The sequence below is a fragment of the Enoplosus armatus genome, chromosome 16 (assembly GCF_043641665.1).
Source record: "Enoplosus armatus isolate fEnoArm2 chromosome 16, fEnoArm2.hap1, whole genome shotgun sequence".
NCBI classification, from domain to species: Eukaryota; Metazoa; Chordata; class Actinopteri; order Centrarchiformes; family Enoplosidae; genus Enoplosus; species Enoplosus armatus.
In genome coordinates this window covers 20,915,220-20,938,298 of record NC_092195.1, presented here as the reverse complement: position 1 = coordinate 20,938,298, position 23,079 = coordinate 20,915,220, and the positions used below count along the sequence as shown (strand labels likewise).

General features: G+C 44.2%; 1 protein-coding gene across 1 annotated transcript; it reads right to left on the bottom strand.

The window, feature by feature from the left end:
• Window positions 1-1,858: 1,858 nt before the first annotated feature.
• On the bottom strand, window positions 1,859-6,862 carry LOC139299368 (zinc fingers and homeoboxes protein 2-like). Its single transcript, XM_070922267.1, has 2 exons — window positions 3,858-6,862; window positions 1,859-2,039 (listed from the first exon to the last, which is right to left on the bottom strand). Exons 1-2 carry the CDS (start codon window positions 6,860-6,862, stop codon window positions 1,859-1,861), a joined length of 3,186 nt encoding a protein of 1,061 aa, XP_070778368.1.
• Between the last annotated feature and the right edge of the window lie 16,217 nt (window positions 6,863-23,079).

The window sequence follows — 23,079 nt, the reverse complement described above, 5'->3', positions numbered from 1 at the left end:
GATCACCTCCCACCTTTAACTCGTGTTTATTTTACTTTTATCTTTAACACTATCTTTACCTTTTGTACTTGTCTTCATATGAAATTAAAATTAAATTAAAGTAACGACATATTTCCTGTTTTTATGTGTGTGAATGAGCTGATTTTATTTTTTTGTGTTTGCAAACCAGATTGTCTCAAAAGCAAAATGTTTGAATTGAACTGAACAGAAAGTGTTCTGAAGTCAGATTCTAACAGAGAACGTGATCAGACATCACTGACAGGAGAACTTTTATTTACAAAATCTACAGTTACTGTTGGTTGTTCAAAATGCTGCATATTGATTATTGATTTTAGCTGTCAAGCGTCGATTTTGAACGCATCCAAAAGTAGCGACAATCTTTCAAATGAGACGATGTCAGAAGTTGAGTCTCCACCTTGTTTACGGCTGTTTGTCTTGAGGAAATCATTTGAACAGATTCTATTTTGATAAGCAAACGCCGCGTAGGAACATTAAAACTTTCAATCTTCTGTCAGAACACACGGCAGAAGGAAGAAGCAGCAGACTCTGTCGTCACTCTTTGCCCCAGGCGGAGCCTTTTATCTATCAAACTTTACCACACCGGGGGGTCTGCTGCTATTTTAGGCCTCCAATAATGTTTTTTTTCCCCCTAAATTTTCCTGAAGTTAGTGTTTGTTGCTGAGCAGTTGCAGCCAAAACTCACACAGCTACACACACAGACGGCGACTGGCTGGAGTTTTGTTTGTTGCCTGGGATCGAGGTGTTGGCTTCCACACTAACAGACTGGGGAGTGGAGGGGAGGCACTGGGGACCATCGGGGCCTCGCTGAGTTAAATCACTTCACTTGTTCGACATGTGAAAACCTGCAGCCACAGATTCACTTATACAGAATAATCTGCAGAGTTTAGAGAGCTAGATTTTATACTTAAAGAACTTAAAGACACATTTTGGACAGAACGAGTGGAACAAGCGGGAATGGGCTTTTAAAAGATTAGAAATACACTGGCAATCAATATGAAATCTCTTTCTAGAAATGTGAGTTAAAATTTTTGATTCTTGTCAGAATTTTCTATTAAAGGTTCATTTTTTAGTTCCTACGACAAACCTTTGACAGGACACCTCCAACTGCAAACAAGGGATAATATTACTTTTTGTATTCTGACTGTTTAAACCATCAAGATTTCATATTTGTAAAATCTTTAAAGTAATGAGCATGTGCAGTGGGTCACACAACACATTCATGTGACTTGGCTTCAACTTCTTCTTAGAAAACATCAACGGTTGTAAACAACGCAGGTTTGAAACTGTCCAAAAAAATTCAGCCTTGCAAACGTTTCACGAGGAAGGAAACGTTCAGCGTGTTTGTTCGACCTCAAGGACAAACACAATGAACGTAAACAAGAAACTCCACCAGTCACCTTTAACACTCACTGAATCGAGCTTCTTTCACCACAGATATGTTCCTCAAACCAGAGACGCCCCCCCCGAAAAACTGAATTCATGCTTCACTTAATTGCTTGAAAGGAGGTCATTCGTCATTTTTGACATTTTATAGAATAAGTGATTAATCATTTGAGAAATAATTAACACTTGTATTGATAGTGGATGTAATTCAGTTGCAGGTCTTTTAACACGTACAAAACATTTTTATTTTTGACATGAATGTACCTTTTCAGAGAATTGTCTGTGCTCAGTGAACTCGGGGCCCTCATCACACATTTTCTTACCGATCGACAATAAGCCAGCGACACGGACCCCAGAGCCTCAGTAGAGGAGAGTAACCCAAGGACGGCCGTGGATCAGCAGACCGCGCACCACGACAGAACACATCCACCAAACGTGACCGTCCTCTCACCGTTTATCCAGTCAGCCTCCCAGACGTGTCCTCCGCCATCTTCCTCTCTCTGTCCAGGAGCAGCTCCCGTCCTCTCCTCGAGTGTCCGTCCTGCAGCCAGCTCCCGAACACCTCCCGCGCTCCTCCCACGACTCCCCCGTTCTGTCCGCCGTTCTTTAACTCCGCCGCGTTCTGCTGCCTCAGTCTGTTAAGTTGGTCACAGGTGAACGAACAGTTAAAAAAAGGTAAACTGTGCAGTTCTGGTCTTCAGATCAGGTACACCGATACTTCCCGATCAATATTCAACTATCGACTCATTACTGGTGATGAATGAAAACCCCCGTGTAAAGAATCACTTCATAAAGAAGGTAAAGCATTCGACATGGAATGTAAATATAACTTGTTATGTTTCTCTTTGTGTACATTTTAATGTCCGTCTGTACTGTGTTCATGAGAAAGGACAGCTTTAATGTTTGCTTGTCGATGATGTTTTTTACTTTAGTGTTCTTATAGTATTTAATCTTAATTTATGTCACAGTTTAGCTCGAGTGCTGGAACTGACGCTTTTTCCTTAAAGATTAAGATGTCGATGATGTAAGATGTCATAATAAGATGTTCCTTTTTCCTTTTTCACATAAATATTAAAGAGAGTTCTTTATTCTTTATTTATACAATTTGTTGTATAAAAACAATTTGAGATAAAGACACACTGTGTCAGCAGATATGGAAAATGATCACATATTTAATGAATTTAGTCAGTTATGAATCGTCTCTCTGACCAAACATGAGACAACACAAGAAGTTAAGGTGTAACTCATCTGGCATTGATGTAATTATAGCAGATAAAGGAACAGGACTATAAATCAGCACATTCACACATCATTTCTCTTTTTAAAGGTATTTGTTTTTCTGAATGAAAGAGAACTGTCAATCGTTTTTGTTTTTTATATTTAAGCAACTGATGTGATTACTCACAATCACATTTAAAACAAGTGGGTCATAAGTGGGACATTTTTTAAGATTATAATGAGGAGAAACCAATAATCAAAATAACTGAGTTCTGAAGGAGGACGTTGTCCACACTGAGACACTACATCAACTGTAACAATCAAAGATAGATGACGAGCCTCAACTGTGACACTGTCATGAAAACTGGGACAATAATCAGATTTGACTAAATAAAAGATCATTTTTAACAGTTGGCTCTCATGAGAGGTGAACCCTCCCAGTCTGAACCCTGCTGACAGTCTTCTTTAGCAGTTTAAAGATGTTTTCAAAATAACTCTGAGCTGTACTTTTGCATCGCTGTCTCATTAATTCTCCTGTTGCCCGTATATTGTACATCGCATCTCTTTGTTGTGTTTATAAAACCAACAAGAGCCAAAAGGATTTCAATGTGCCGTCAGTGCAGGTTCATACTGTGGTGCTTTTCAAAGGCTGAGCCTGAACCCAGAGCTGACTCATGGGAAGAATAAAACTCTTGCCCAAATTATTGTGGAGATATTGGTTTCCAACCTAATGGCTCTATTATTTGGCCAAAGTTGTCCCAAGCTCCTGGAAGGGAAGGCAGGCTAAATAAAGTCCTGTAGATTTGTAGGTTAATGTTCTGAAAACAATGTTAATGTGGCAACCAGAAAACAACAGCACAAGCCCCTTGAGGGGAAGCCGAAATCTATTTTGGATGCACAGGTCACCACAGAAGGTGTCAGTGGGTAGAAACCAGGAGAGAGGACGCTCTATGCTGTACAGATTCAATTGTAAAACCCTTTAAAGCAATTTTGTGATTTGTGATTTGGTGATATATATATATATATAAAATTGATTTGACTTGACTCTTTTCATGAGACGCCCAGATCGTTGGTAAAAAAATCCACTGTATCATATTAATTTCCATCATCTCATCTCTGTACTAGACATGAAAGAGGAAAGATAGATGGACTGTGTTCCACTCACTAATGCCCTCTGAACAGCAAAAACAAATATATGTAGAAAAGAAAATTCGAATATCCTCTGAATACTTTACCTGCCAGCAAACTGGTTTTGGAAGTCATCATGCTGTTGGCTGCTGAGGCTATTAGTGCGCTGCTCCATTAGCCAGCCCAACTCAACCTCCAACACCTTACTGCTGTTGTTGTTGTTTGTTAGGACTCCTTCCTGACAGCGCTGGATGATGCTGGGGGGAGCGTTTTCGGGAAAGCACACAGACGGCCCCTGCCCTCCATTAACTCCATTGTTGTGAAAAAGTTCTGTCAGCTCCATGCTGCCGCTCTGCAGCCGGCTGTCACTGAACCAGCGGGCGAGGTCGGCGCGAGCCAGTCCTGTCCGACCCTCCAGTTGGCTGAACTCCTCAGGGGAAGGCCACCGTGTTTGAGCAAAATCGTCCTTGAGGAGTGCCAGGGATCGGCTGTCTGGAGGCACTGAGCAGGAATTCGGGTTGGGGATGGAGGGGGCAGTGGTGCTAGGAGCAATGATGGGCAGAGTGGAAGAGGGTGTGAGAGGGCTTTTAAGATGGCCCGCTCCGGTGCTTGGCTTGTGAATCCCATTCAGCTGAAGAGTTTGGTGTTGCTGTTGCTGCTGATGTAGCCGCTTCTTGGTGATGGCAGTGATGCCACCGGCGCCAATCCTCTTAGTGCCCATGGAGTTGAGAAGGGCTTGTTCCAGGTTGTCGCGTAGGGCACGGCGCTCCACAAACCAGCTGTCGATTTCCTGGTGAGACAGGTGGGTGGTGCCTGCCAGATTGTCCACATCGCTGTGTGAAGGAAAGCTGTTCCTCAAGAAGTTCTCCTCCAAGATCTTTAGCTGTTCTGCCGTCTTTCCTTTCATTCTCTCCAGCAAGGGGAATTGGGTCAGCACCGAGGACTTTTGCTGAAAGTCCGGTTTTGGTGCTGCTGGTGGCTCACCACCATCCATATGTATGACTCCATTGTTGTGAGCAAGGGAGGTTTGATCGTGGAGCCATTTGCCATCTGTGCGAGATGTCCCGTTGGCCTCTGCCAGAGGAGTGAGTACCTTGTCTCCTCTGGGGTAGCTGGCTCTCAGCTCCAGTCCTTGCTGCTCTTTTAGTTTCTTGCTATCCAAAGGGAACCCTGGAATCTGGGACAAGGCTTTAGTCGGAGCGCGAATGGACTGGATAATGGGTGGCCTCCTTATCTGCGGGGTAATAAGTGGAGGGGAGTTTGGCAGTTTCAAATCAGCAGGTGGCAAAGAGTGGGTATTCGGGTGCTTTTCTTTGGAAGTGATTGGTGAATTAAGAGGAAAAAGTAACGGGCTTTTAAATGAAGGGGCAAAGATAGGCGGGGGAACTATCAGTGGCCTTGTTAAAGACTCTGGAAAGACTAAGGAGGGCAGCGACACCACTGGCTTTGTTTTGGGGTTTCCTAACATTGAGAGAATCTTCCCTTTGGACAACAAAGATGGGGACGATGGCGATGATGGCGGTGGCATTAAAGGCACAGTAGCGGATGTCCTCTTTATCTCTGTGGTGACCAGAGGAACTGCTACAGGTCTCTTCATCTCCATGGGAACAGGAGGCGGAGCCATTGGGAGGCGGTCTTTCAGAGGGGGAGGTGGTGGAGGAGGAGCCATGAGGCCCTTGTCTTTAGGGTCGCCGGAATGGGGGGCGACTGCCATGACGGGCCGCTTAGACTCCGGGCCGAACACTGTCGTCAGGTGTGTTGGCAGGGATCGTTTAAGGGTAAGGCTGGAACCAATGGCAACTCCAGCGGGACAGTTTGTGGTGGTGACTACACTTGACCCATTGGACACAGTTACCCGGACATGACTTGAATGCCCGACTGTAGTGTGGACGACGGGCTGCTGGGAGGATTTGGCAGATGGCTGAGAGATGCGGTTGGTAGGGAGGACGGTGAATGTGTGATGGGCAGGAGGGATGGAGCCATTGAACATCTTCTTCCTGGCTTCTTCCACCTCCTCTGGGGACCAGGTGATGCCTTGCTTCAGCCGCTGGGTGGTGAACCAGACTTTGATCTGTTCCTCCGGGTGCTTGGAAGCAGCTGTCAGCCACGACAGCTCAGCATGTGTCGGGTAAGGAAACTTGCTAAAGGAGGTGATCAACGTCAAGTTGTCATCTAAAGAAGGGTTATATTTGGTGGTGTTCAAGGGAACAGCTATTTTTGGTACAGAGTTAAAGTTGGGCGGGCGCTGGAGCATCGGGGTGACATGGGAGAGCCCTTGGAGGATGGTGGGTTCAGGGATGATGACTGTTCCATTGATGTTCACTGCTGTGATTTGATCCTTCTGGATCAGGCCGTCCAGCTGGCTTTTCAGTTCGCTCCCTTGATAGAGCGACTGGATATTGTCCGGGGTTTTCAATGTGGTAGATATGCAAGGTGGAAACGCAGAACTGCTGTTGCTTTCACCCTGTTCATTTGTCACTTCGCATTCAACTGAATTGTCCTTGCCTTCGATTGTCTGCTCTAAGATAGTCTGATTGTTCATTTTTATCCTCTTGAACTTGAAGTTTGTCTCGCCCGGATGCTGGCTCTCATTGTGCTCTGTGAGCGAGTCAAACTTCTTGGTTTTGAAGTTGCAGACAGCACAGAGGTACAACGGATTGAGAATGACGTTAGGATGGCTGGAGTCCACATGCTCTTTAAAGTCATTCAGGCTCTGCGTTGTAAACGGGCAGTATTTGCACTCGTAGCCTCTGAGCGGCTTTTTCTGAGACGTCGTGTCAGATTCAACCTCTTCCCTGTCCTTCTCATCTCTGGCTTCTACATCTTCGATGACAGGGGGTCGGTCCTTTTTACCTGACTGCTCCTCTTGTTCTAATGGCTCAGGATTCTGGTTTTCCACTGGTTTTGCAAATGTCTGCTGGTCTGGATTCTCCTGCTGGGGGATTTGACTCTTTTCTGCAGATTCAGATGATTCTGATTGTTCTTTTTCTGTCACATTGTTGTCCGCCAATATTTCCACGTCCATTACCTCCTCAGGGTCATCTTGCTCTTCAGGCAGGTCGCTGATGACCCGGACCATGCAGGGGGTGGAGGACTTTCTACGACTGGACATGATGGCTGCTGCTGCTGGTGGTAATAATGGTGGTGCTGGTGTTGCTGATTGCGTTGAAGATACTGTGGTTTTTGGCTGCTGCTGCTGGTGCTGGCTGAGGACGTCAGCGTGTCGGTTTTTGCGGGGACCTTACTGGGGTGGGTCGGAGCTGATGGTTGTGGATACTGGTAGGTGGGTGGAGGTGGAGTCTCCAGCGTGCGAGAGGGAGGGCGTGAAGCGCCTGACGGCGCCGGCCCAGGACCGGTTGTGCAGTGGCGTCTCCCGCTCACTGGCAGTGTCAGCTACCGACCTGGGCGTCATGGGAGGGCATCACAGACAGCAGCGGCGCTCAAGCTGCGAAGAGACAAACAGAGAGAGAGAAAATTACATGTTAATATTGTTTGTGTTCAGTGAGCTGCGCTGCAGCCACTTGGGGAAACACTAAAAGCAGAGAAAAATACATGTTAGAAAAACATAGAGCGAAGTCATGTTGATATCATTTGTGTGTGAAGTGATGTGCTGAATTCACCCAGAATAAGACAAAGAATAGAAAAATGCATGATGGGCAACTACAGAAGGGGAAATTGCACTTTTGTAAATAGACAAACTACGCATTCTATTTCTTTGAGAGACGCAAAATCAACACAGTACCAAGGATAAAACACAACAGGCATTTATTAGACAGTGACAGCTGAAGAGGGACACGAAAGACGGGGGTGAGGGGCTGGAATCCAGGTAAGGACTCAGCCTTAATGCCACATGCTCTACCAGGTGACCCCCCCCCAAGAGATCTTTATTCTCACTGGGGTCACTTGTACTGACAATATATTCACTGTGTTGTACTATTATACGCTTTGGATCAAATGTTCCTTCAAAGACAGTAGTTGGATATGAAGCAATACACTTTGAGCTCCTGAAAACGTATTTCCAGATTTTAAATATTTCTCTACAACATTAAATATGTATGGCTAAATAAGCAACACAGCTCCTAAAGTAAAAAAAAAACAATCATTAAGAGTTTAAAAGCAGAAGCAGATCAGAACTGGGGTGCAGTTTGATCAGATTTAGTGTCCTGGCAATATACATATAACAAAAACCCCAAAACTGACATCAGATTTTGGTGCAAATACTGTAAATCCTGATTGGTGCACAGAATTTTGTGACATCAATACTTCCTGTCCAAACTAGGTGAGTTAAACAGAAGTCGCTCAGATGAATGTGTTTATTAGGACAACAAACCGACAGGGATTGACCAACTGACTTCAAACTGGATGAAAAGTCATTTTGGAAGGTTACAAATGGGGAAATCTTGGAAATATGATTCTATATCCAAGATATATGTCCAATGTCTGGGAGGGAAACTCAGAGAGAACATATAAGAAAGATATTGATGAACTGATTTGTCCATAATAACAGATTTTCTGGTTGTCAGCAACTCCACATCAAAGATGGGAGGTTTCGGTAGATAAGCAACATGACATTTTGCCTCTCCTCTAAAGTCCAAGCCAGGTTTCTGCGTCGGCGCTCGTCCTGAACATCACAGTAGCCTCATCAGGTCCAACTTAATCAGACGCTGGCGGATCACAGCGTTTGCTGACAAAGCCAAGGCCAGAAGTTAAAAATAAAGCGAGTCTGACTGACAACTTGGAGCGAGACCCGCGCCCGAAAATTACGATGAATCCGAGTGCCACTTAATCAGGGCACGCTGTTCCAGGCCAATCACATGTAAATGCAATAAATTCCACAGCAACTACAAAAGGCAAAAAAAGTCTCCAAACTCCAAACCCCATTAAAAAGACATTAAGCGCCTTTCATAGATTCGGGCAAAGACAACTTCACAGGATAATTACCCTGTAATCATGTAATAAGAGAGACTCGGTGATGAGATCTCCTGACAGCTATCATCCACACAATGGAACTGAGAGAGCGAGGTAGAAACACATGGAGAGAGAGAGAGAGGGAGAAAAGGGTAAAAATAAAAGGAGAGAGCAGGTAAAAGAGAGAGAGCGAGAGGAGGAGGAAGAGTGATATGAAAAGAGAATGAGAGACAGTGGTGAAGAAGCACAGAGATAAAGGGGGAAGAGAAAGAAGGGAGAGTCTAAAAACTTCCGAGCTGATGAAACAGAACAGGCACAAAGCAGAAGACGTTTTAACTAGGCCATGGCCTGGCAGACAGAAAGAGAGAGAAGACAGGGAAAGAACGAAGAAGACGAGGGAGAAAAGGAAGCAGATAAACATAAAGAGGGAGGAGGAGAAAGGGACAACAGAGCGTTTAAAAAGAAAAAAGATAAACAGAAAGCCAAGAAGAGGACAAGAGGGAGAATCCAAAGCAGATGAAGAGGACGAAGGAGAAGGAGAGGAGGAAGAAAGAATTTCCACTCGACAGAAAACTTTAACGGAAAGCTGAAATATCACAAATATTATGATAAATTTAGGTTTTGGTGCGTTTTCTATCAGCAAAGTTGAGGCTTTGAAAAGGTGTCCCAATCATTTGGGAAAAAAAGACATTTGCCAGAAAAATTGAGAGTATTTCAACACTTAATTAGTGCTGGGCAAGCTGTTATTTGTCCCAAGTGTCACTTAATGTTGGACATATTTCATGCTCTCAGCCTTGATCAGCTTTTCGCCGCCTGCACAGGAGACATATTTTATAGTTTCAGAGTATCCAGAGTCCTGTTTCAATTGTTGCATTGTGCAATGAGACTGAACTAATCCTATGATATTATAAATCTCATGCATTTACATTGCTATTTACTGCACACTTCAACTAATGAGATTCCCTCAGCAGGTAAACATATAAACAACGTGAGAGCCAAGAGCTGAAACCGATTAATCGATGGACAGGAAATAAAATCATTGTTCAAGTCATTTATAGTGTGGTTACTCAACCTCTATACTTCATGTGAACCGACTGACATCCGTCTGTGAGGTCTTCGCGAGTTCAAGATGTTTTGAAAAAGACATGGAAAACCTACTTGAACCTGATCCAAAAGGGACCCGAGGACAGTCAACCCTGATCCACATAGACGTGAGGACAATAAACTCTGGTATGTAGTGGACCGAGCAGAGCAAAAACCTGCAGCAATACAACAGGACCCGACACCACCTGATCGCCTATACAGTAAACTGAATATCATTTTGGACTTGGCCCAATCAGGTCCAGGGTCAGGTCGTTATTAGGGAACGAGAAGACCCGTGAAGACCTCTAGTCCGTAGCGTCCGGCATCGTATGGAAAGTCCGAATCAAATGTTTGGATACTAAAGTTATACTAAAATAAGATTCCTTCTGATCTAAATCAGAAAACTTTCCTAAATTGAAAAGGAAATTTAGACAAAGTCAAGACAAATAAAAAATATTCAATTAATAAACACTGACGCATTAAGCAGTTTGGCACATTTTGTGAAATGAAAAAAAGGAGTTTATTTCCCCCCAAACTAAGACATAAAAGAGTTATTGTTTTCATATTGTATTGGCACAGATATTGAAATTCGTCTACTTTCCCAGAGAGTACAAGCCAAAAAGCCAAACATTTGGTGGTTCCAACGTCTAAGAAGTCAGTAATATTCCCTCCAATCTGGGCCACACCCCCTTCAAGACATCAACAAACTGAAATGAACTGTGGCTGGGGTTTTACTGAGTTCTCCTACAGCTGGTGGAAACCCAGGTATTCAGAATTCATAGAACCATAGTTACATATGCAACTGACTTTCAACAAGTCTAGGGGGGGTATTCACCAACCAGCCCATTTCTCAAAAAGATATTCATTAAATAATCGTTAATACTGACAAAATAATTCCATTCATGTTTTCAGCTTCAGTATTTGTTGGTTGGCTTAAAAATACTTTGCCAGAGACGCAGCTGCTGCCAGAGGTGAAGAGGGAAAAGACAGAGAGGCAGATGGAAAAAGAGAGATAGAGGAGAAGAGAGGGAAGAAGAGGGGGAAGAAGAGAGGGAAGAAGAGGGGGAAGAAGAGAGGGAAGTAGAGAGGGAAGAAGAGGGGGAAGAAGAGGGGGAAGAAGAGGGGGAAGAAGAGAGGGAAGAAGAGGGGGAAGAAGAGAGGGAAGAAGAGAGGGAAGAAGAGGGGGAAGAAGAGAGGGAAGAAGAGGGGGAAGAAGAGAGGGAAGAAGAGAGGGAAGAAGAGGGGGAAGAAGAGGAGGAAGAAGAGAGGGAAGAAGAGGGGGAAGAAGAGAGGGAAGAAGAGGAAGAAGAGAGGGAAGAAGAGGGGGAAGAAGAGGAGGAAGAAGAGAGGGAAGAAGAGGGGGAAGAAGAGAGGGAAGAAGAGGAAGAAGAGAGGGAAGAAGAGGGGGAAGAAGAGAGGAAGAAGAGAGGGAAGAAGAGGGGGAAGAAGAGAGGGAAGAAGAGAGAGAAGAGGGGGAAGAAGAGGGGGAAGAAGAGGGGGAAGAAGAGAGAGAAGAGGGGGAAGAAGAGGGGGAAGAAGAGGGGGAAGAAGAGGGGGAAGAAGAGGAAGAAGAGGGGGAAGACGAGGGTGTAGGTAGTTGAAGAGAGGCGAGCAGAGAGAACACGTATAGGAAGACGTGGAGGGAGACGAGTGTGTAGGAGCTGAAAGTACCTCACATCTACAGGAAAGAGGTTGAGGGAAGAGGACGAGGGAGACAGAAATGAGAGGGAAGGAGAGAAGAGAAAAGTGAAGAAGAGAGTTTAAATGATCAGGGAAAGAGAGAGGAAGCAGACTGAAGGATGGAAAATAAGAACTGCAGAGGCGGACAGAGCTGCAGGCCGAAGCATTTCACTCGAGCGGCGACAGCGACCTCACTTCATGTCGATGAGCAGCAGCTCTGCCTCTGCCAGCTCCACAAAGAAAAGGGAAGAAAAAGGGAAAAAAAAACAAAAAACACCACAGTGTCATGTTTTGCTGCATCACTGGATCGGCCTCGAGGACTCCGGGCCAACTTCTGACGAGGGGAGTCATATGCCGCTTGGCTGCGTCCCATTTTGACGAGCTCAGCTCGCCTCCACGCATCCTTGTAATTACTTGTACAGTATTTGTGTGCAGGGGATTGTTCAGAGCACGGCAGCACGCCGTAATTATGCAGAAAATAATAAAACGGCAGCAGTGATAACAGTGATTTGCAAATTGCAAGAAGCGGCAGATTTTCCTTTTGAGAGGCAGGTGAGATCTGACGCAGACCTTTGTGCCTTTCTCTCACTGACATGATTTCTTCAAGCACCAATCATTTTATATGGATGTGACATTCAGTACTTTGTATGGTCATTTTTTTTGCCACGGAAAGCTTTCGGATTCCCCTCTTTTAAATCCTCCCAAAACCACATTCAGACCAGGATGGGACACCAAAACTCCCCACTGAAAGTGACACCAAAGTAACTGGAGTGGATCAGCCCGGGTGAGGCAGGGTTCACTGCAGGTTTTACAGACACTGATGAGGAAAAACATATCAGATTTTCTCCTCCATCAAGGGCAAAGAGAACCATCAGTCTAACCACAAACTGTATCCATCCATCTATCTGACTGCACTGTAGGCAATTCAGTTTGCATGTGGAGTCAAACAAGGGCATACCAGAGAGAAAAGGGAGTCGAGGAAGCCATAAAACAACTTGCAGACGAAAAAGAAGGTAATGAGGAAATATCTTGGGAAATGAAATGACAAATTAGGAGGACGAAAGGAAGATCGGAGGGAGCCAAGTGTGCTAATAGGAGGGGTTAAAGACGTTTTACTGGAACAAGGGCAAACTGGATGGGACGGAGGCTCACGGGGAGGGAGACAATATACATTTTGGCACAGAAAAGGAGCCGCTGAAAACAAATTCCACCAATGCTCCAAAGAATTAGGATGGCAGGCTGGTCCATAAACCATCCTGCAACCAAAAGCTCACAGATTTTAGGGATGCACCCCCTCATCCTGTACCGAGTACCGATCCACTGCCAGTGCTTGAAATGTAGAATCTGTAAACGTAGAAACATCATCCTTCAGTGTGTAAGGTAACCTAAGGCTGAACGGATGTGGGGTCCTTTAGCCTTGTGCAAATCTTAATTATAGCCCAGTTTTTATGAAGTTGCACGTTACAAAGCATCAACTGAGTACAGATAGAGAGTAGACGGATCAGAGTGGAAAAGGCCTCGTTGAATGTAATGACATGGTTTTAATCTCTTTCCTAAACCACGTCAGCAAAACCTGCAAACAAGCTCCTTTGTCGTGTTTTTTTAACTCCACTGGCTTAAACTTTGCTGTTGATTAGATGTAACGTCAGTTCTGTCACACAATGCGGACGAGCTGCACACCGCTTCCTCATCAGAATGCATTTATTGTGACGCACGTGCAAAACGTGACGGAGTCAAACAGTTAGCTTTACGAAACATTTGCTCACCACAATATGCAGCAGATTTCAACCCTGTAACGCCTGATGAGCCTCCATGAGGGGCCCCTGACTTGCTAACGGTCCCTTGAGCAAGACATTGGACCCTACCTACTGCAAGGCCTCCTGGGTAAAGCGACACAAAGGCGGGACGGGACGGCTACGTGTAAATGATGAACAACAACCGGGGACTGAAGGAACGAGGTTATGAGGCTTTCCTTTTAGGCGGTGTCGCATGGAAACTAAAAGCGCACTGGTTTTTGAGTCCCCGTGACCCCCCCCCTCAGGCACACAGTCATCATGTCGTCGTGTTTCAATATAAGTGTGTGTGGGGATGCTAAATGATTGATCAAAGGATGCCTTTGTGTGGGCACCTCGTGGTGCTAATGCATCATTAACACAGCTGGTAGTATGACCCAGCTCTTCTGAGAGTGCCAGGCTATTTCCAGCAGCTTCCTCTTAAAGCTTATAGAGATCCAAATCTCACTCGTGTTATATAAGAGTTCTGCGAAACCTACCGAAAGGACATCATGACTAGTTTTACCTCAGGTTATTTTAGCTGGCCCTTTTACAGGAGTTTTGACTGGTAACTGCAGTCTGTAGGAATTACTGACATGGGACTGAAATTACAGACAGAAACACTCCCTCCTGAAAGATAATCCGACAGGGCTCTAAGTAGGTCTGGGTGATACTGACAAAATCAAACATGGCACCTTCGGTAAGACAGTCGCACACCACGATGCACAAGTCTAATTCCACCTTCTGCACATAAGCACACAATAAAGAGCAGGATGACGTACAAGTAAACCCCCCGGTGATAAAACTGAAACTATAAACGGTATAAAAGTACAACATTTCCTATAAAACTTTTACATGTTCGGGTTGCCCTCTTATTCTTATTAAATTCATATTTTCTAAACAGGATACCAGTTCAGAAGATTTAACCTCAGTAAATTAACATGGCGTGCAGCTAAAACCAGCAGCAGTCAGAAGAGGAGTATGGTACTTTACCGAGGACCCTCTGGAGGCCCTGTAGGGACCCTAATTGGGTCCCGGCGCCCCACGTTGGGAACCACAGACCAAGGCCAAATGGCACTTTAAGCATTAGATAACTTGGAAGCGTTAAATGGCAGCAGAGAGCAGCAGAAGTGACTGATGGATCTTGTGAGGAAAGTTGATGTGCTGATGAGAACAAAGCTGGCTTTTCATTGGCAGAGAACCTTGAGAGAGTTTTAGGTTTCGGGTGATTGGCTGGATAATTGGAGCACCGCTCTCAGCCTCAAGTCGAGTTGGCCAAACTCTTGTATCGTTGAGTCTCTCAAGGTCGAGCCTGCGGAGCTGAATATGAACGACATGCATCAATCTATTCATCCCGCCATTTACGCACTCTTCTTCAAGAGTCCCGACTCCGCCGCCGAGGCCTCGGCTCCGTCTGTTCCTCCGAAACTCTGATGAAGATGACGAAGGCTGATAATAATGGAAAGACGCTTCATTCTGTTTTATTACTGAAGATAATCATCTGTCAGTCTTAGTGGTATTTAACAGGATTTTATAGCAATACATTTAGCAGCATGAGATCTTTTAAAAGTGCATTACGAGTGTAAACACACACTTTATATTAGAGCTGAAACAATTCATTGATCGACAGAATATTAATCTCCAACAGTTTTGATAATAGATTAACTGTCTGAGTCATTTTTCAAGCAAAAATCCCCAAATTCCTCCGGCTGCAGCTTCTGCTGTGTGAGGATTTGCTCCTCTTGTTTTAATTTCACTGTAACTTAAATATTTCCGTGTTTTAGGCCGTCATCCTGGGAAACTGTAATGGGCATTTTCAATATTTATTTTTTACCTTTTATAGACTAAAAGATTTATTTATTAAATAAAAAAAGAATCTGATGATTTGGTAATGATAATAATTGTTAGCTGCAGCCCTACTTTATTAATATTGACAATCACAACACACAGTAGTGTTGTATTCCATGTTTTTTAATGTGTTTTTTCACTTGTACAAACCTGAAACTTGCTTGAAGAGCACATATCTGTATTTAGTCACATTATTATTACGTGTTGATGGACTGCAGACTTTAACAACAACAGTGCGACGTTCACTGTGTTTGATTATCTGAAGCAACTTTCACGTCTCCGAAAGTCGATATGTTGTTTGGATTGAAAGTTGAAAGTGAAATGAATGGAAACCAATGGCTGCCTGAGAGGTAGAAACACCTTAAAATGAAATTAAATACTGCTTAGAAAAATCTGTCATGTAAAATATATATAAACTCATGCAGCAAACTTATTTTGTTTATTCATTTACTTTTTAAAATTCTGCTTCTCCCAGAAACTCATTTTTAAAATGTGTTGTGACCTGAAACTCAAATCAGGCAACATTTAATTTCTAGACTTTTTCAATAGAGGCGTCTCCGTGTCCTGGTGGTTAAAGATGCTGACCATGTAATTGCAGCTCCATGGTCCGAGTCTCTGTTGCTTCCAGTCGCTGTCACTAAAATACGGACTCACGATGACGTTCAGCTTCATGTCCGGAGTCGATATCTGACTGTGGATCTTTTTTCCCTCGTTGCTCTCGTGTGAAAACATTGTGTCTTTAAAATGCCAATTTTTCTAAATACTGAGACTTTTTCCACCTTCACAACTGCCAGCCACATTATCTACATCTGACATTAAGAATCCGCCGCTGCCGTCAGATTGTGAGGCGACGATTCGCCGGATGTCGTTGTAATTTCGTTTTCACATTAGCTTTCATATCAGATGTGATTCTGTGGAAATTTACACAAACAAAAGTCGACAGAGACGCAGAAAACAGGAGACAAACGTCTGAGATTTGAGAAGTGTGTGTGACACTACATCTTATAAATACATGTGCAGACTCCACCACACACACACACACACTCCTCAACCGAGGTCAGGAGTTACGCGCAGCACCACCTGCAGCACCACCCGCAGCACCACCCGCAGCACCACCCAACTGAAGTGTCTCAAAACTTCAATCATGTTTTACACACAGTGTTGCTTTGGTTCAATCAGAATGTCTGCACACACACACACACACACACACACACACACCTGACACACTCACACACTGTATGAATATCTATGAAGAGCCACACAAATATGCTGACTCACACACACACACATACAAAATCCCTGTGACCTCCAGCTGTCATAACGGACGAATGCAAGACGCACACACACACAGTCGCACACACACACACACACAGTCGCACAAACACCCACTGGCTTCAAATGGCCATGGTTTAGGAATGCAACACACACACACACACACACACACACCTGATATTCTATCAATTCTCCCTCAGCAAACTGTCTGCCCCCCCGCGACCATGAAATATGAATGAAATACAATTAGCAGCTTTAAAGAACTTCATCAAGGCCAAGGCCTCCGTCCATGCACCCCCCCCCCCCCCCCCCCCACACACACCTCAGTGAACTCTGTCAGTAAAGAAAAGAAAGAAATAAAAAATAACAGCGTCCTTGGACGCAGCGACACATCACAAACAACTGTCAGAGCAACAGATAAATAATGTCTGTACATGTTTTCACTAACGTGACTTTTGGCTTTTTCTTCTAAAGAATAAAACTTTTTTCCACCCCTTAATTTTTAGTTTTGTGTCTCGGAGCTCGCTGCTTTGCCCTCGTGACTTCCCTGCCCCCCCCCCCCCCCTTGCCATCCTTCCATCCTAAAATTTAATGGATGCAGTGACTCATTAAAAAGTGAAGGGGGGGGGGGGGGGGGGGGTTGTGGAGAGGGTGGAGGGTGGGGGCAAAAAAATTAGGAAAGAGACAGAGAGAGATAGAGACAGTGAAAGCGGTGCTTCATTTCCATGGCGTTACCATGGCAACAGCAGCGCAGGAGAGACGGCGAGGTGCCCTTCTGCCGTCGCAGCGCCTCGCCGCCGAATATTAACCAGGCCTGTATGCTCAGGTGCTAATTAGGAGGAGAGGAGGGGGAGGAGGAGGTGAGCAGGAGGGAGGTCAGGAGGGAGGAGAGGGGACGAGAGTGAGAAAAAGAGAGTGAGAGAAGAGGTCAGGAGGGAGTAGTAGGGGAGGAAAAAATAACAAGAGGCGACAAGAGAGAGGAGGAGGATGAGGAGGAGAAGTAGGAGCAAGGAAAGAGGAACAGGTGGTACGTGGAGGAAGAGGAGGAGAGGGGACAAGAGGGAGAAGTGGAGGAGAGAAAGTCCAGAAGAGGTGAAGAAAGGAACAGGAGGAGGTCAGAGAGCAGATGAGGAGGAGAGAAGGAGAGACGGAGCATGAGGAGATGAGAATAAAAAAGGGGAGAAGAGAGGATTTGATAAGAGGAAGATGAGGAGGAGGGGAGAAGGAGGGGATTTAGGAGAGAAAGGAGGAAGGAGGAGGAGCATCAGTGAAGAGAAAAGAAAGAAGGAAGTGAAGGGAAGAGGAGAGGGAGGTCACAAAGAAGGAGAGGGGGAGCAGGAGGAGAAAGGGTGGCAGGAAGAAGTAGAGGTAGAGGAGAGTCAGAAGGAGCGAGGAGGAGAGAGGAGAGAGGAGGAAGAACAGGAAACATGAAGTGAGGAGTGGGAGTCGAGGGAGGAGAAAACGAAACCAGGAAAAGGATCAGAAGGAGAGAGAGAAAAAGAGGAGAGGACGGAATAAAGCAAAACAAAGAGAAGAACAGGTGAGGAGGAGAAAACAGAGGAGGAGTCCGGATGAGGTGAAAGGGGGAGCAATAGGAGGGTTATGAGAGGGAGAAACAGAGGAAAAAAGAAAAAGAAACAAGAAATAAGGAGAATTTAGGGGAAGGAGAGATGTGGAAAACAGGGAGAAGAAATGAGGAGAAGAGAGGAAGGAGAGAAAGAGAAAAAGAGGAGGCAAAGGACAGATAAGGCAAAAAGAGATGAAGGATAAAAGAAAGAAAGGGAGGTGAAAAGAGAGGAAGGGGAGGAAACAATGAAGGGAGCTGGAGAAAAGAGGAGAGGAGGAAGAGAACTAGTAAAAGAGGAGGCCACAAAGAGATTCTGTAGGTTAAAAAGAAGAGATGGAGAGGAGGAAAAGATAAGAAGAGGAGAAAAGGGGAGATGAATAAAAGAAAAGGAGGAGCCAGGAAGCACTACTAACGGAAGGAAAGGGAAAGAGAAATTAGTGAGAGGAGGAGAAAAAGAAAAAACGAAGGAGATATAAGGAGAAAGGTGGGCAGTAATAAAGAGAAGGAGGAGGGAGAGATGAGGAGGAATGAGGAGAGGAGGGAGACATAAGGATAAAGGATGAGAGGAAGGAGAGATGAGGAGAAAAGAAGACGAGAGGAAGGAGATAAGAAGTGAGCAGAGGAGTGAGACTTGAGGAGAGATGAAGAGAAAAAAAAGGAAGAGAGGAAGGAGAGATAAGGATAAAGGAGTAGAAGAAGAAGGTAAGGAGAAATGAGGAGAGGAAGTCGAATTATGGGAGTCTCGTCTCCTCCGAGCCTGTCGGGTTGATCTGTTCTGCCCTGTGAGGTCAGAGGAGGACAAAGGAGGTGAAAGAGGGAGAGACGAAAAAAACAAAAGGAGAGGAGGAAGATTAAAGGCAGAGGGAGAGCAGGAGATGAAAAGGGAGGTTTACAGAGGTATAGAGGGAGAGAGGGATGAGAGGAGGCGAGACAGTGGAGGTGTAGAAAGAGAGCGAGCCGGGTCAATAAAACATGCATGAGGCAGTCGCTCTGTGTACATCTGTGTGTGTGTGTGTGTGTGTGTGTGTGTGTACATCTGTGTGTGTGTGTGTGTGTGTGTGTACATCTGTGTGTGTGTGTGTGTGTGTACATCTGTGTGTGTGTGTGTACATCTGTGTGTGTGTGTGTGTGTGTGTGTGTTCATCTGTATGTTTGTCCTTTTACAGGTGTCCCCTTCCTTCTTCTTCATGTGTGTGTATACAGTGTCTTCTTCATCTATACGTGCCTCCTCATCCTCTGTGTGTGTGTGTGTGTGTGTGTGTGTGTGTACACGGGTCGTGTTTAGCGTGTCTGATTTTGACTCTCGTGTCTATGCGTGTCCTCACATCACGTGTAAGTATTTCCGAGTGTACGCGTGCATGAGTGTCTCCATATGTGAATGTGTCCTCAGCTAACACGTCTCCATCCAGCCATGAGCTGCTATAAGCCTGGGAGACTCTGTGCTCCGACACAGACTTATATTCACTTGTATATAGGTCAGTGCAGCCCGTCCATGCTAACAGTCGCTGCGCCGCCTCACGGCCTCGACTTCCCCATCATTTAGCAGCAGATGTCGTGATGAAAAAATAAAACGGGTTTTAAAGGAACAGAAATACGTTTTTTTTAAGGAGACAGGCCCTTCGGTCAACACACACATCAAGGAATAAAAGATAAATCCCAAATAATCCACGTGTTCATCATTTACTCCTGTGCTCAATGCTAACACTTCACTGTGTTGAGTGATAGCAGACGCCATGCTAACACTGATGTTCCCTTGAGTGACTCAGTGCTACATGAGGGACAGAAAACTCCTTGATACCACTTCAGTTAAGTTAGCTTACTCGAGTAGTAGACCTCATGCTAAATCAGAAATAGAATATAAAAGAATATAAAACATGAAAATAGAATACGGTGACTGACAGCAGGCTAAATGTCAAAAGTTTATAATTAAACATGCTATGTTGTCGTAGACTCTGCTAACAATTTAGTAATTACTTTGTTGGGAGACAGAGGACACAATGCTAACACTTAATTTAGGTGAGTGGCAGTTGAATCCATGCAAACACTTTAGCATAAGCTATATTGAGTAACAGTAGACGACTTGCTAATACTTTAGCATACACAAAGGTGATGGATAACAACCTGTATGCTGCTACTTTAACATACAACATGCTACCTGATAGCAGACTCTATCCTCGAACTTCAGCTTTCACGTAGCTGTGTGACTCCTGGCTAACGCTAGTAGCCTACACACTTTGAGGATTTGATGCTACCACATTAGCACAAGCTATGTTGAGTGATAGCAAACTCCAAAGCATTGCTTTTGATGAGTGATTGTAGCCTTAATGCTAACTCTTTAGTGATAGCAGACTGAATACCAATGCTTACCATACACTAAAGTGATAGTAGACTCTGCTATGCTATGAGTACTATAAACCTTAGCATTAATGCTAGCCTTAATTTAGTATATTTAGACCTCACACCAACACTCAAGCATTCATTTTATGATAGTAGACTTGATGCTAAAACCTTATCATTCACTTGACAGTTGAGTTTACTTTATGAGTGACAGCGGCTAACGCGCTAGCATACATTATGTTAGTGATAGTAGACTCATTTTAGTATTTACTTCAGCATTAATTTTATTGAGTGAGAGCTATGTTGCAATGCTAACACTGCACAGTAGCAGCACTCAAATAACAGATTAGCATACACTATATTGAGTGATGATAGATTGCAAGCTAACACATTAGCACTCATTTTATTGAGTGGTAGTAGACTAAAGCCTGCCAGCAGACTCCAAGCTAAACCTTTATCATTTACTTTCATGTGTGAAATATATGCAGTTATTTAAAGTATTTATAGGAGTTTTCTCACAGGTTTGAACATGTAAATAAGGCCCTTAAGTTTTACCTGCACTTTCAGCTTTCAGCTGACTGTATAAACTGTGGGCCGGGGTTACCATGACTAAGAACGTATGCACTCTGGGTCCTGTAAGGCGCTTTGGATAAAAGGTTCCACCAAATGGCACATTTTAATGACAAGTTAAATCCTTTATGGGGATTTAGTGAAAGGACTTAGAACTTTCTATTTAAAAAAATATATTTTATTTTTGGCCCGTCTTTCATAGGATAAGCTCAGCCATAGGCAGCCTGCAGTTTAAACTGATGAAAGATTATTCTTTAGGTATTTCACTTATTTGACACAGTGGAGACACAACAGCAGCCATGAGAATGAGCAGTTTTAATTTCCTGCACAATCAAGTGATCAAGTTGTTCACTTAAACTTTGCTTTCTTTGTTTAGACTTGTAAAACACTAGCATGTGTTGTTTTAAATGTTTTCTGGCTGGAGTTTAAATTGTCACAGTATTGAGTTTTTGTGCCATTTGAAAACAATAATCATGACTGTTAACTGTCACCTCAACGTCTTGCTGCACAAATAGAATTTTCCATTATTCCTGCTGCACACTGTTGAACCACACAAAGTAAACGCATTAAATAGAAAAGTGATAGCAGAATTCACGTTTTACTGGTGCTCTTTGCTGAATTGTTCCTCTGCATCCAGCTGTTCTGTTTGTGTATATGATGGCTCCACATATACACAGAGGTTCCTGCTGCAGCTGACCTGCACCTCATCACGAATGTTATCTATTTAAGCTCCTTTGAGGTTTGAGATTTCTTTTGCAAGGAAGACCCGGTGAAGACAAAACACTACAAAACCAGGCAATGAAAAAAAAAACAAACTATCAACAGATCACAGTATTAAAATAAGGCTAAAATAAGAACAGAGACAATTAACACAGGAGTCATTTACCATAACTTACATATTGAATTCTGCCAGAGATATTCTTTCATTTGAATTCTTTCTGCAGATTATTCCATGTGCCTGCAGCTTAAAAAAAAAGCTTTCCTTTGCATCTCTGTCTGTACATCAGGGACAAACAAGGTCTAAACTGTAAAACCTTCCATGGCATGTTTACAGTTCTGAATGCTGTTTCTTTATACTGAAGACAACTTTGAAGACTAAGACATCTTCTTTTCAGTAACGCTAGCAAAGTCGGCTGCACTGCAAACCAACTTCTCACCGTCAGTGTTACTGCACTCAATCTTTGAAAGTTGTCCTTCTGCAAAAGTCTTGAGAGACTGATGAATTGCCTCAATCACTGTCTGAACTGTCGGCTTGCAACTAAGACATTTTCAATCCCAACAGTGCCTGGAAAACTAACCAAACTATGCTGTGCAAGAAGCCAGGTCCATAAAGAAATGGTCTGCACAGAGCCCTGACCTCAACTCCATCCAACACCTTTGGGATGAACTGTGAGCCAGACCACCCAACATCAGTGCTGGACCTCACTAATGTGGCTAAATGAGAGCAAATCGCTGCAGCCAGGTTCTAACATCTGGCACAAAGTCTGAAACCAGAAGAGTGACTATAACATATGGGAGTAATGTCCGGCTGTCCACATACTTTTGTCCACATGGTGTATAAGGCAGCTCATAACCTGAGAGAAACCTCTGCCTGGGAGACTCAGTTCAGGACCACTTAATTCTTAGATACACTCAGTTTGCTATCATCATCGAAAACAAACACATCCGTTCGTCTCTTGTTGCTTCTTTTTTTTCCGCAGGACTTCCCTCCGACACGCTCGCTCAGGGATTACAGGAATATCACTCACTGTTTCCTTCCTGCTGCTTATTCGTACTATCGCTGTTTGAGGAATTCAAGCTTCATCTACTGCCGCTCTCATTGAGAGGCGCTCCGGATAAGACTGCCTCAAATGCAAATGTAAATGTAAATAACCGTCCAGCGATGGTACTTGTGCGTATAAAAGCGCTGCTGGGGGTGTAATGCATTCTTTCGCGGTAAGGGGGGAAAAGAAAAGGCGTCCTCCTCTTCCTCTGAATAGGCAGGATGGGCCACCTCGCCGAAGAGAATTCCATTAGTATTGGTTTCTGTGGAGGGTTTTACTGTCACATGGGCTGTAATGCGGCCTCAGAGGGTCTTTACGGCCTGCCAAGAAAAATTTCTGGAGCCGGGTGTGGAGGGAGCCCTGCTGAGGAAAAAAGAAAAAGCTCAGGGCTCCACAAAAGGACTTCTAATAAACTTTTATCAGTCACAGCGCTTTGCTCCAGACCAGATTTATTCTTTCACGTTACTCTATTTCCACTCTGTCTTTTATAGCCGCTTTAACAACGCTGTGGGTCCGGACCTGAAGCGGT